We start from the raw sequence: 15,164 nt of genomic DNA, 5'->3' as shown, positions 1-15,164 counted from the left end.
CTGGCCTGAGATTTAATTTGTGTTGACATATCTTAGCACTGTTCTCGTGCAGTTCTTGCATTGCACAGTGCCTTCCAGAGCTCTGAAGCATGTGCATGGCAGCTGGTGTTATATTTTTATTTAGATTGCATGCTCGCCGTCGTCTTATTACGCATAACATGTACATACTTCTAATGCATGTGAAAAATGAATGATTAAAAGTGCAAGATTTCAATCTTCCACAAAATATTAAACCAAGCGATGTAATGGTGTTAAACTGTCCGTGCAAGGAGTGAAAAAATAAAATTGCACATTCATAGTGATGTGCGCTGATAGCTGTGCTCCTCTTCAGTTCAGGAACAAACTTTATGGTAACTGTAAATACTAGATGTTTAAAGTACATTTGAAGACTATCAGTTTCAGCTGTTCAGTTGTGCTACTTTTCAGTTGTGCTACACTTTTCCCATTTAAGAGTAAGCCCACGGAAATTTTAAAGACCCAATGTGGGCCAGCTGCTTTTACTTCATAGTAGTGCTTGTAAACTGCCTGCCAGCAATTTAATTCTCCCCATGGCGTGTACAGGCTTGCCCATAAGTGCAACACATTGCCTGTTTGAGTAGACCAGTACATATGTGTTAATTTTGTGTTCAGCTGATGCTTCAAATCAAGGGCATGGACTAATTGCAAATTGCTTATTGCTCTTACAAGCTGTGGGATACATCGCTAAAAGGAATTTAATGTATCATAAATTTATGCAAACGCTTGGTCAACCATGGAGGTCAGCTTTCGAGGATATCGCTGTCAGTGAATTTTGATTGGCTCAGCCAGTGGGTAGAGTGCCCATATAGCTCCAGTGAGGTGTATCACACCGGACGTTCTTCACACTAAAGCGAAAGTGTGTGCGAAAGTGACCAATTGAGATTACGGCCCCAGCACTGCTGATGAGGCATGCAAGTGGAAGGCTGCATTGGGCTTTTGGAAATTTTTTGGTCTTTCTTATGTGGGCTGTGTAGCCCAGCAAAGCACACACCTAAAAGAAACCAACTTAGGATAGGCAGCTCAGGGGAAGTACCACAGGGGTTGCCTTTTCTAAATTTATTTGTAATAAATGTTTCTCTTATGGGAAAGAGGCTACATGGCAGGTAGCGAGCCAAAAACAGCTGAAACAGATATTTTCAAGTATACATTAAAAATGTTTTGATATTGTGGCTGTAAAGTTAACAATTAAAAGTTAATGAGTAATATTGACATAAGAACATATTAAAAAAATGTACTGGAGGCTTCTTCAAGTGGCTGCTAACATCAGTTCGTTTCATGGGAGTAGAAGGCCTTGCTTTAAAATAGAAAAAAAAAAGCTTGCAGCTTGCTAGCTGGAACATCTATTTTAATACAAAATGTCAGTGAAAAGAGCAAGAATACACATAATTGCATAGGTCACTTTTCAGTGCAAGTGTTGTCTGCAATGCGTTTGCAGTCAACATGACATACCCGTACTACTTGTCTGCCTGCATTGGCTTAAAGTGGTGACGGGGAACCTGACACGACCATGATAGTGCAAGTTTGCAGTTTAATTTCCCACCTTTACATACACTGAATACTTATTTACTGATAGTTGTATGCAAGCAAAGAAAAAAATAAAATTATATGTAGTCTCTAATGATTGATATAAATAACGGCGGGCAAGCAGCAAGGATTGTCAAGCTTGAATGGAAGAGCCTACCACACGATTCATGCTTGAATATGCACTTCATGCATGTGTGCATTCTTTCTTGTTTCATTGCCAAACTTCATCACATGGGGCTGCCCACTCAAATGGTCAATGCTTCCTTATTGTTGGAATATTGGACAGTAGTACCTTCTATGTAAGCTCAGTTGGATCTTTTCAACAACACTAGTATGAAGTCAGCACTTCTTTGAGATTATTTTTCTTTCATTTAAAAAAAAAGCTGTGCATATTTATCACCTCATGCATTATATTCTCCCTGATTTATATCTTCATTTTATGTTAGAGATACAGGGTGTCAGCGCACACTTTCAAAAATTTTTGAAGGTTGCCTGTGGCAGATAGCACCATTCTACTTCATGAGCAGGTCTACTTGCAGAGGAAGACATTCCTTGCACAAAAAAATTAAATGCATAATCTTATAATTAACAGAAATTCACCAATTAAGTTATAACTAGTTAACCTTACGGGCCATATTGCAATTTACAAATTCTAGCCGTGGAGTTCGCAAGGCAGATCCACTTGGAATGACTTCTCAGGATGAGACCAATTGCGAGATATTAATTCCCAAAATTTGCGGTGAAATGCATTGGCGTTCCAGTTACTTTTGTGCTTCAATGCATAAAGCGACGTTTTCTTAAGAAAGTAACTGGAACGCCAACGCATTTCACCGCAAAGTTCGGGAATTAATATCTCGCAATTGGTGTCATCCTGAGAATTCGTTCCAAGTGGAACGAATTCTCGTGAACTCCTGGCAAACTCTATGGCTATAATTTCTAACTTGCAATATGGGCCATAAAGTCATTAGTTAAAATCTTTAATTAGTCAGTCGATTATGCATGACAATTTTTTGTGCAAGTAATCTCCGGCTTTTAGAGTAGACCAGCTCATGAACTAGAATTGTGCTATCTGCCACAGGCAACTTTTAAGAAATTTTGAAAGTGTTAGCTGAAACACCCTGTATAGTAGCATTTGTTCCAATGTGTCACACTTTTTTCTTTCATTATTCACTCTCCTTTGCTGCTTGTGTAAACACAAATTGCTGCATTAGTGTATTTCTGTGGATTTCATTATTTAACTGTGGTCAACTCTCATTGATACAAGCTCCTTTAGGCCATATAACCTTTGTTAGAATTGCCCATGGTTACTGAAAGAAGACATGCACACAGATTTATGCCTCCTCCTACACAATGCTAAATGATATCTGCAGACGTAAAGCTGATGTATGTTATGTGAAAGAACGGTAGTGGATGTAGCTTGTCAAAAATTCCACAGTAATCAGAATCAAGTCTATTAAGCCAAAAATATGTTACGATCTAATGATTGCACTACCAGTACTGCATGTTTGAATCTTTTTATGGCTGTGTTGCATTCCTGGTTGTTGGGAACATTTAACATACTGCAGGATAGGCCACAGCAGTGTTCCTTGGCCAAGAGAAAGGATTCTCGCCCATGCAGTGCATATCCAATATAGCAAAGTCGTGAGAGTCATGAACGTGCAACTTGGTGGCATCATCTTGCAGTGGCACTTGTCAACATATACACTAGCTGGAATATCGGACACGGGCATGTTTGACTAGTGCTCTGTCATCAGCTGCTTTTGCCTGCTTTAGTGTACCTAGAAATCCAAAAGATTTAGCTAAGTGAAAGATTTGTTTCAATTTATTGGCTTTAGAATACAGTGGAAACCTAGTTCAACCAACAAAATTGTGAAGCTTGTTTAAATCAACTGGAATCTTGAATATTCACTAATATTTGTCTACTGATTTTAGTAGCTCGTTTAGAAAATTCTTTGAGAAGAAATGGGTGCTGCTAACTTCCTGTAGTCACCTGTGCATCATGTATGATCATAATTTTATTTTTATGTATCTAGTACCTTTCGCTAAAGCCTTTGCAAATAAGATATGCAAGCGCTATCAAAATTGGCCAATACACAGTGTCATCATGTACACCTAACACTGGTTCCTGCTTCCCTTCATTCATTAAAGCTCATTTGTGAAAACATGGAATGCTGTTTTAACGAACTGGTTTGTACGCTAAATATAGTTCGACATATTGAGTAATTCTATATATGGGAATTCGTGTATCTGAAATGAACCCGAGTATGATGAGTTCGTTATGCTCGGGTAAAGGAGAGCTGTGTGACAGTGCTGAAACACCCCATGGTGACCTGACTGTCGTAGAGGCCTGTGTAGGTAGCACAACAACCCAACAGGATCTAGCGCTTCATCAGGTTATGCGTCATATTGCACTCTACCTGGTCATGTCCAAGCATGCTCGAAAAACGCACAGGAAAAAAAGCTGCTGGTGTTGGTTTTATGGCACAAATTGTAGGCACTCGGAGTTCGATATATCCAATATGCAGTTTGTTTTAACTAATTTATAGTATATGAATATCACTTAAAAAGCTTTGCATGTTTGATATAAAGCATAAATCACTGTATGCAAGTTATAATCTAGTGTGTCAGTGTGCAGTACGTATCAAAAGTTTCAAGTTCTTAAAATGTTATTTTATACATTCCTCTTGGTGATACACATTGCGTTTTTTTAGCTTTATGTTCACTAACTTCTTTATGATTATCAGGATGCACTGTGTTTTTTGGGGCTGTTGATTTATTACACAGAATTTTTCAGTTGGTGAGTGCCTAAACCTGCAACAAACTACTTCCCTGCATAAATATATCATACGAATGCTGTGAGCTGTTGTAAACAATAAACCAAGTCATGATGATGGTGTGGGACTTTGATTACAAGACTTAGTTTGCTTTGTAATGCAGTGAAGCACGAGTTATAAATTTTAGGTTGTATTTTGATGCCTGCAATAACGTGCCAGTGCAGCCTGTGCTGTGCTGATGTTGTGACAGTTTGTTGCGATGTCACATTGCAAAAGCGGCTCATTAAAAAGCTGCTTCCATGGATTGTGGCATTTTATGTTCAGGTATACACTGCTCCCCATGTGCATTGTGAGGCTAGCAGCACGGGGAAACACAAACTAATTTTTGAGGTGCTTTGTCTAGATCTGACTGAAGCTGTTGTCAAGTCTTGTTCTTAAATGTTGCAAATGTTGCATGCATAACATGTAGGGACAGTGACTAGATCAGATATTCATGAAGGCCTGAGGGAGCAACAGAATAATGCCTGAAGCATGGGAGAAACAAGGCCCTTTTCCCTACTTGTCCTCTCCCTACCTGTCCTCACCATTTTGCATGTAATGTGGTAGTCACCCCAAGGCAGAGCGGGTACAGCTTTCCTGTGGTAGCGCTTGTGTTGCTAGTTGTGATCACAACTATAGGTGTGAGGCTGCAGAACTCGACGTCCGTGTAATGCAGTAGGATATTTTTGGAAGTCAAGGTCTGTTTTTAAGTTGTCTGAGCATGTTGGGTCTGCCTTGCAGCACTGGAAACTGGAATTGGTCTTTCATTTGAAAAATCCTTTTTCTTTATCTGTAAGCAATGCTAGTCTTGCAGACGAAATGAATACATGAATGGGTATTTAGTGCAGGTGCTCAAGGCAGACTCGCAGCAGCAGAAAGTTCGAATGGCCAAGCTTTGTGCGGGAGCTTCCCACTTTGTCCTGCTTTGACAATGCCATGTGAATACATGAGCTGTAGCAGACCTTGTTGGTTCTGCTAAAATAAGGGAAAGGGGGCTGTTATTAGTAAATTTGATATTTCCAATTTCTTTTAAATAATACTGTTTGTTTTAAGTTCCATGTCCATTCTGAGCTATCACTGGAGTTTTAATTTGATTGATGTCATCCTGTCCACAATCTCATTTGAACATGGAGACAACCAGAAAATTTCTGGCATGCAGGGAAGGTGCACCAATTCCCGCTATGAAAATAGGGACAAAGCGACACAAGATTTAGATTTGCTGGTAAAAATGCATACAAAGGCATCAAAAATCTTGTCAGTTCATAATTGTATTCAGTTATGCTGGGGAAGTGACATAAGCTATTTTTTTGCAAAGCCTTTCAGTCAATTATTGCTTTACTAAGGTTGGCAGCAAATTCTAGGTCCACTGTAATTGGAAATGGAGCTATTTAAAAGCCAAGCACAACGTTATAAGGCTGCTTTGCTGGTAATTTACTGGTGCCTGCCAGTTCACTTGACATTGCTCTTATACTTTTAATGTTAAAGCTGCCAGGTGATAGCAGCTGTTTGCTAGTGGTTGTAACCTAGTCACTCATTAGCATTTTCTCGGTGTCATAATTTTAATATTTATTCATTTCACTTGCATAAATTTAGGTAATATTTAGTCTAGTGTGAAGCAGTGATCCTTAATCATTTATAGAAACGCTGTCTAGCCTATAGATTTGGGCACTACATTATCAACAACCTGGAACAGATGTCGCTATGTAACTTTAAGCTGATGTGCTAGGTGACAAATCTCCTGTGGTTTTTCCTGATGCATGTATCCCACAGTTGTCTGCATGTTTCGCATAGCTCTTGTTGCTTTTATTTCATTGCAAGTGCCGAGTGGGGTAGCTCTGTGCCCATAGGCTTCAAAGGTTTGCAGAATTGGCAGCAATTCAACATTGCCTCGTTACTTATGCTTTCGTTTCAAAAGTTTGCTCTGTCCATGCATTGTTGGATATTTTGAAGCAGTTCTTGTGGTTACACTACACTGTTGCGAATACCCCCTGTGCTCGCTCTTTAAAGAAAAATAGCTGTCTTCCAAGTACAGCCACCCTATCTGCAGTCTTGTTGTTAGGCTCTTTGGCACACTGATAAGGGGTAATAAACTGGTTGTGAAGGAGGGAATTTTATTTGCAGTCATTAAATGAATGTTTTCGAAACATTGAACAAGGCTTTGCGTGCCGACGTATTTAGGTCTTTCTTCTGCAATCTCTTGTTCACAAATGGCTAGAACTTTGTACTATTCGAGTTCTGGTTTATGTCATGCATGAAGCGCACAAGTGCTTGTACACCTATGCATGTTTTAAAAACTAGTGTATGTTTTCAACATACACAAGTATGTTTTCATGCATACTCATATACTTAAGTTCATAAACAAAGCACCCTCCCGTATACATGAGTATTGCTTTCATCTGTGCCGGTAATGAAACAACAGCTGTAACTTGTGTCATGCTTGACGTGCATTCTGAGGCACTGCATGGAACTGGGAGATATTGGGAGAACCTTGGTATGTGCTGAAATATGCAAGGGTTTGGACGTCTGTGTGCGGAATGAGTTCATTAGTGCCTCATTCTCAGAGCCAAAACTGCTGGGGTGGCATTCAGCCACTACTGCTTCAGTGTTTGAAGTGTTAAGCTTCCTGCTTCAGAAGAATTGTTGTTTCTGCGACATTGTTTCTTGTTTGGAGGTTTGTCGTTGAAGAAACAAGAGCTGCCGCAAGCAGGTTACCATTGATGTCAAATGCAATGCTCCTTCTTCATATGTCTTGGCATGCTGCTGTTCACCTGGCAACACACCTTAGCAGGCGTTTATGTCCTTGCCTTTCTAGTGTTGCCCTTACACCACTGATCAGTCAAACATGGCAGGTGCAAAAGTCACTAAGATCGTGAATGGGTCTTGAATAAATACGGCTCCTAGAGCTGATGACAAATTGCTGTTGCTGGAAAACTGTTGCATTCCTACTGCGCGCTCCTGTTCTGGGCCTTGAACACACAACTGCTTTGTGCTGCCACTTCCTTGGGATGTGCATGTAGCACGCATGCAGTAAGGTTTGCTTTTCATAGCTGAAAGAAAGTGTAGCACGTTGATATTTTAAGCCTTATTTAGTGACAATGGTCTTATCTACTTTTTTTTAAATCTTCTGTTTAGCATCACTTCTGCTGATATTTCTTACTGACCTCTTGGTTGCATTCTGCTCAAAGTAGTTCTTTGTATTGGCAGTAAGACGTGGGGCTGTAACTTGTGTCATGCTTGACGTGCATTCTGAGGCACTGCATGGAACTGGGAGATATTGGGAGAACCTTGGTATGTGCTGAAATATGCAAGGATTTGGACGTCTGTGTGCGGAATGAGTTCATTAGTGCCTCATTCTCGGAGCCAAAACTGCTGGGGTGGCATTCAGCCACTACTGCTTCAGTGCTTGAAGTGTTAAGGTTCTTGCTCCAGAATAATTGTTGTTTCAGCTGTGACATTTTCTTGTTTGGAGGTTTGTCAATGAAGAAACATGAGCTGCCCCAAGCAGGTTAAGTGCACAAGAAAGTAAGTTCTGCCAGGTTTTATTACCGCAATGCGGCCAATCATTTGACGAAGGAGCATTGCTTGGCAAGTCGCGTTTCAGGCAGACAATCATCCATCGCTGTCCGGAAACACTGCTTTGTAATTGTTGTGAAGTTTAGGCCCTAAAGTTGAGTTTGACCTTTTGCTGTTGGTGAGAGGTGGGGAGTGCATGTTTGCTGACGACCATCTTTTTTCTGGCTTGCATCTTCTAGTTGTGTCGTAGGACAAGCTTAAACTGCCTGTAAGGAAAAAAAAAAAAAACAACAACAAAAAAAGCTGGAACTTCCAGCTGCATTGCTATATGTGCAACCCCTGTGTGCATTGTGGGATCAACCTTTTGTGTGTACCTGCTTGTAGTTCTTATTAGCCAGGATTTACTCTTAAGTGCAAGTCATAAGTTAAAGGTATGCTCATCAGCTGTAAAATTCTGCTTGTCTGTCCTTGCAAATTGTAACCATGTGTGACATGTAACAGTACTAGAGACATGTATAGTAACTGTATGTGACAGTGGCCATAGAAACTTCAAGTTTGTTTGACCAAGCTAAATCTGAAAGACATACCAAGAAATCCAGTTCAGTGAACTTTGTGTGGACACCAGGAAAAAAATATATCGCAATACGTTGCACTATTTCTGCATTTAAATTACTGTAAAAAAAAAAGTATTACATATCCATTATTTCAGAAATATGCAACAAAATTTACAATGTTGGTGTTCAGATCTATTTCTTAATTTTGTTTTGTTTAATTGTGTTGGAGCAGTTGCTAGGCAAGCATATGTACCTTTGACTGTTAGTCTTTTGTGTGTTCAGCCATAGTAGACTTTTACCTTGCGAAATGGTGTTGATATTTTGAAACATTATTGGCTCTTGGTGAATGGTTTTGAGTGAAAGTATGGTAATTAGTGTGTGATTACTGCTAACTACATCTGCCACACTTGTGCTCGTGTAAACCACTATCTAAAAATGTAGGCTGTTCTGCAGCATTGTCTATAGTACTTGCGTCAACAGCAAATAGTTACTGCATACTATCTCATTAATTAGCAGACATTAGTGAAGGGTTGTAACTGCGGGGGGAAAAAATGAAGGAAAAAAAATACAAATTTGGTGGCCTGGCACGTAGTACTATAAAAAGCATGATGAACGAAATGAGCAAAGAGGCCTAGCTTGGTGAACTGGTTCTGTTACCCACTGTCGCCATGCTACTGCTGAGACGCGACATGCCATGCCATGGCAGACACTTAGCTCCCACCTTTTGACAGGATTTGCCCGAATATCTTCTCTGCCTGTTGAGTCGGCTCACCCTCGGCATTCTTTAATTTTTTTTTTTCAATTCGCTTTTCCTTAAATTACTTTTTGGGTTATACCCTTATTCATTTTCGTTTGATTGGTTTAAGCCTGCGATACGCTTGCGGTGCGGGCTACCCTCATTTTCATTTAGGTGTTTTTTAATGTTCAGAGGGACCCAAAAACAAGCCATGCTACTGCAGTTTTCTTCCATACTTCTCCAGCAGTCCTGTGTCACTGTCAACTAGCCCGCAGTTTTGCCAATTTTAGTTTTTAATATGAGCCTTATTTTTGCTCTTATATTCTCCCCCATGTAGTAAAGTTCTTGCTTGATTTATAAAGACATTATGCAGCTGTTGTATTAAAGCTTTATTTCTGCTTGATTACACCTGGTCTGCATGCATGAGGAAACTGTAATTGAGCCTAATAGCATAGCTGGCAGCTGGAAGGCTGCATTTTGGCTTTGGTGTTTAGTGGGAGAAGTGATGGTGTATTCACAGTGGTTGCTGACTAATAACTATTTAAGTAGACTGTACCTCACCGAGCATGTTTTACTGGCACAGAGTTCACTACACATATTAAAAATATTCAGTGTCCATGGTGTTGCTTGACATAATTTTGCAAAGCCAAGAAACAGGATTGGGTCAGTTTATGCAGTGTATTTGTGGCAGACTTGTAGCTCTTGTGCATTTTCTTCTTGAGCTACTTGTTCTTCCCATTAAGCCAGCAAGAGTTGAAGCTATTTTACTTGTGCTTGTTGCTCCTGCCATCTTATCTTGTATGGTTCCCGCTTCCAGCTGCTAGAAATCCAAGAAGCTTTGCTTTATTTTAATTGTGCAGCTTTTTGCTTTCTTTATTAGCTTGTCAAAAAACCATTACATATTGATTTGTGAAGTACGGCTCTGACTGAGAGGCATATCACTTTGGTCTGTTTTATTTTCAGTGTTATGGCACTGACCCCAAAAGAAAAAAAAATTGAAGCTTTGCTGTGCTAGTTTTCCAAGAGCTGTTTTGTACAGCAAAGCTAGGTGTTACTTTTGGTTCCCACTTTAGTTTATCATGTTTCCTTTTGTTTGTGCACCACATTTAATGCTTCAAACTATTACTGTTTCTTTTACTTTGCAAAAACAGGCGCCCTGTTCCATCAGTCCCTCCCAGAATCCCCGACCGGCCGCAGGTTTCATCTTCACAATGGCCCTTCTGAGTTTTCCATCCTTGTGTTCTGTGGAGGACGACCAGCCTAAGAGACTGATTAAAACAGAGAGCAGTGTGAGAGCAAAGGGCCCAGTGAAGCTGAGATGTGGTCCAAAGGCAGGTCATGGGAGGAGGGTCGGTGGCATGAGGTGAAAACGTGGGGGAGGACCGAAAGAGAAGCATTCCAAGCAGCAGCGTGGCACATAGGGCAGCCAACCGCCTGTGATCCCTTGGCAGGGACATCCCTGTCTATGTCACCAGAGGTTAGGCGAAAATCCAGTGCCCTGCTAGTCCCGACTCTGCCTCACTTGTTTGTTTGGATTGTGTAAGTTTTGTAATGTAACTTCCTGTGATTGATTTCTTGGTCACTGTGAATTGCTCTTTCTTTGTGCCACTCGTATTTTTTTTTATTATGTGCTCACTCAGTCTGCCTGACCAGTATACAGAGACATGTGGGTATAATGTATTCCCCCCAGCCTGTCACTGGCTGGCGGGCTGCCCATGACGAGCACCATGCCATCTGCTATGGTTGCTTCACTTAGCCATGGTCCTTCATGTTACCTACCTGTGTGTCCTCATTTCACCAGTTCACCCCCCCCCCTCGAGGCAGTTCAGCCATGTTTTCCTTGTGCTGATTTTTGTGGTTTTGTTTGAAGAGAAGGTATTTATTTGGCAAGGCGCATCCTTAAGTAAAGGCTCCATGCAAAATTGCTAGGCTGCGCAAGTCCCAGTATGCGTGCCCCAATATGCCCTCACATAGTGACTTGGCAATTTAAAATGGCATTTTTTTTTTGCAGGACCGTGTTGACTTATGTGTATTTTGTAGGTAGAAATGGATTTTGCTTTTCAAAATTTGATACCGAAGCTTGTTTGCTGGTAAAAGAAGCAGAGAGTCAGGTTCCTCAACTGGTGTTCACATTCAGCACTGGTGGTGGGGAAGCCATTTTTTTTATCCTCTTTTTGAGCAAGTGGAAGTGCTTATTTTAAATGTTTGATTTTGAATCAGTATGTAGCCCTATGCTTGGTTGAAGGGTATTTATTTCATTGTTGCACAGTTTATTTGCCTTATTTTATACAAATAGGGCAAAGTTTAAAGAGATTGCCTCTCTCGCTGTATGTAAACTTGCATGTCATTGATGTACCGGTTATGCTTGCATAGTGAGCACACATGTATTGGCATTGATGTCTGGAAAAAAAAAAAAGAAAAAAAAGGTATTTTTCGTGTGTGTATCCAGAGTGCAGCATAGAATATGAAGCTTGTCTACTATTTTCTTTGAAGATTTGCCGAAGTTGCAGTAAAGACAAAGTGCGAGTTTTCTTCAGGGCGTCTAGGACGCGATTGTAGTCTGTGTGCTCTGTAGGCTCAGATAGCATTCTAGCAGAGCTAAGCCCCCAACTGTCCCCACATGCTAATTCTAAAATACCCGAGTAATCATCAGCAGCATGAATGTCTCAGTACAGCCGGGCGCGCACATTATGCTTGCAAAAGGAAGTACATGCTGTAAGAATGTATGATATGACGACAGACTGGGGACCCTCACACCAGTGGTGTACACATGCGCAGCAATGTGTGTTTGAAGTTGTAAATTAAAGTATCAATGTTGGCGAACTTCCGTGTCCTTTCTATTCTCACTCTTGTAATGCAAGCCATTATTGGCTTATTGGTCTGGCAGTATACCGCAGATCCTCTTCGGGCCTTTGCGTGAGTAAGTATGCATTCTATAACTTTCTACTGTCACAAGGAAAAATTAATTGGCGAGCCTGTACAGTTAGATACCTAGTGAATGCCTGGCCTCAAATAGTCACCGACCACGCACTTGAAGTAACAAGTAGCGGTGTTCAAATATGGCAGTTTTCTAATCAAATTGAATAAGAATACTATGGACCACAATTTCAGAAATGCAACCAGACTTGCATTTTTTTCATTTGAGCTCCGTTAATATTTAAACAAATTTTTTGAATCTCTGTGGAAGATTTAAAAGTAGTGTCATTTGTAAGATTGTTTGCAAAAAAAAAACAAAGGGCATGACAACTACATAGCAAAGTAACCCTACATTTACACACACACACGGGGCCCTCAGATAATCTACGTTGCAAGCCGTCCTAAATGCCAATTTTTTAAGCAAGAATAGTGACTAAATACTTGTACGATCCATATATCTTTTCCCAAAATTGACCCAGGGTAGTAAAACTTGATGCAGCAATTTAAAATTGTGTAAATGGGCTCCTTAAGTGCTGTACATAATTGCCCAGCAGTTCAATAGTTCATTTTCTTACAATGTGTGCAGTGAGTACAGGGCTTTTTTGCAATGTGCTACTTGCCACTCTTGTCAGGTGTACACCAGCTTGCAACTTTGCGCTTACAATTGAAGGGGACAGACATGGGTCCGGGATAAAAACACTTCTGTTATTGACTCTAGACACGTGAAATTTTCAGGAAATATTCAACCTTGCATGCCGATTCGAAATATGGAGTTCTTTTGAAGTCAATCCAAAAAGGTTCCCACTATTTATGTGTTATAAATTTGGGATGTGACTTTCAAAAAATGTACTGCACCAAGAGAGCTAAAATTAAGCAGGTATCTTCCTGAATGTTCAAACAGTGCGCATTCTAATGTTTATATCTGTATTTTAGCTGAAGTTATGAAATTCTAGAGTTGCAACTTTGCACAAGTGAATTTTTATTGACGATTTCTACAGGATTTCAAAATGTTGCAGTGTCCTAAAACACTATATTATAGCTTTTGTGCAATCTGACTCTCTAGCATTCAGGCAAAAAAGAAATCAAAAAGAGTGAATGAGTAATAGTGCCACAGTGCTGCTCCCAAAACATTTGACTAGGAAAAATTATTTTTTGAGAAAAGTGCAGAAAGTGTGCAAAAATGGCATTTTATGCTACAAAACCAGGTAGTTTCCTTAAGAAGCAGCATTGAAGGCTCATTTCGGCAGGAGCGCAAGCTGCAGACATGCTCTTTCAAACAAGACCGAAATGGCCTGCCTATGATACTGTTTTGGAATGGCAAATGACACAAAATGGGCCATGTCAGCATCATGGGCAAAACTGAACATTTCGTTGCACAAATACAGTGTTTTCTTCCTCAACGACATGTCATTTTGAGCTAGTTTTTTGCCAACAGGTGTACCCTGGTAAGGGGATTAGAAAAACAATAAAAATGAAAACTCTATTTCTTAGTGTATGTTTTGTTGCCAGGACCAATGTTCCCACTAAATAGCGGTGCACAGTGACTTACAGTACACTTAACAGCCACTAAACCTTGCGGTCTATTTTCATGTGTTTAGTGGAAGGATGTAGTTAATATCCACTATGTGCTTGGATATGCGCAAGAGCGTTGTTCGCATTCATGTCATGTTCCGTGTGTGTTCTGGGTGATCATTTTGCACTGCATTTTACATACTCGATACATGCATACACCATGGCATCTTGACAAAGGGGGGGGTGGTTAGAGAAACTACTACATATTGTGTGAAAACTCTGCTAGGGTTCCTATGCGACCTGCATAGGATACGCTGCTGCTTGTTACTGCGTGTATTCATGTTACCTTTGTGCCTTGGCAACAGCCGATAAGTGCATAGAAATGGCCCGCCAACCGGGCTTCAAGGTGGAGTTGTGGATACTTGTGAACTGCAATTGCGTAACTTGTCAGTTCACATGGCTGGCTTTCATGCCAACCCCCACATCCAACACGGCACAGGGCCAGGAGCAAGGTCAGGATGCAGCTATGAACTGGCAGGAGGTGAATTTTGCAAAGGTTGATTTCTATCTCCTGCCCCAAATGGTTGATGCCGGCAGTACCAGCATTGTTCGAGAATTGATAACAGGTGAATAAATCAATGAAAAGGGAGATTACAATAAAAAAATTACAGATCTAATGTGCACACGTTGAAACATGCAATTAAAATTTATTTGCACGAGAACGAGTCTGCACGTGGTGGTGTGCTAGGCAAATTGGAGAGGTAAGAAACCAGCCTGCTGCTGAGAACAAGAAAAACAAATGAATACAAAATGAGTGAAGGAGTACGAGATGAGAGGGAAGTATACAGTGGAAGTGCACAGAAGGATGAATTTGGTAAGGACGGAAGTGAGATGTGAGGGAGATGACAATGTATAGAGAATCAGATGAAGAAAAGAAAGGCTTTGTGAAGGAGGCAGGGAGGTAGGAAAAGGGAGCTGGGTGCGAAGATTTGCTGCGCAATGCATTATCCTACACAACGTATATTCTCATGCAATGTTTATGCACCACACAGCTCGCAACTGTAATGTCATGCAATATATGCCATATTTATGGACCGCTCCTCCCATAAGCTATGCGAATATCACTATAATCTGTTTCATACATCAGGTGCAATGCTGTGGAGGCTAGAGAAACTTGTATTGCGACAGCAATTATATGGACACTCCAAGCGAATTTTGCCCGTTGCCGTGATGTGCCGTATATATTTAGGTATATGTATGCTATATGACATACGGTATATGCGGATTAATATTCAGCTATTGCCACACCATTCTATCACTAAAGTTGCTCATACCAGGTCTTACATTCTTGACAATATTATTCCTCAGAATTTTGAAAATGGCAGCCCACAAATGTCACAAAACAAAACACTGACAGTGCATGCCTTTTATCTTAAATCTTCTGACCTAAATATTAAAACTGAGAAACAACGGAGCTAAAACCTGTAAATTGTGTAATGTGCACTACCTTCGGGATCGTGCCCGGAAAAAGGTTTGAAACATACCCGATACGGAAAAGTGGTGGTAAAGTCTAAGGGA

General features: G+C 40.5%; 1 protein-coding gene across 3 annotated transcripts in view; it reads left to right on the top strand.

Annotated features, from left to right (window-relative positions):
* Nucleotides 1-15,164, top strand: part of LOC119436970 (dynamin) — a 156,799-nt gene that overhangs the window by 73,706 nt on the left and 67,929 nt on the right. For 2 of the 3 annotated variants that reach the window (XR_007464797.1, XR_007464796.1), the window contains exon 20: nt 10,310-10,493. Coding sequence is in view for 1 of the 3 variants with exons in the window: in XM_049660141.1 (XP_049516098.1) it covers nt 10,310-10,382 (73 nt within the window). In the remaining 2 variants the exon portion in view is untranslated. Of the gene's footprint in view, nt 1-10,309; nt 11,982-15,164 lie in introns of those variants that run through there. The other variant, XM_049660141.1, reaches the window with a different exon arrangement.

The sequence above is a fragment of the Dermacentor silvarum genome, chromosome 1 (genome assembly GCF_013339745.2).
Source record: "Dermacentor silvarum isolate Dsil-2018 chromosome 1, BIME_Dsil_1.4, whole genome shotgun sequence".
Classification (NCBI taxonomy): Eukaryota; Metazoa; Arthropoda; class Arachnida; order Ixodida; family Ixodidae; genus Dermacentor; species Dermacentor silvarum.
This window is presented reverse-complemented; position numbering and strand designations above follow the sequence as displayed.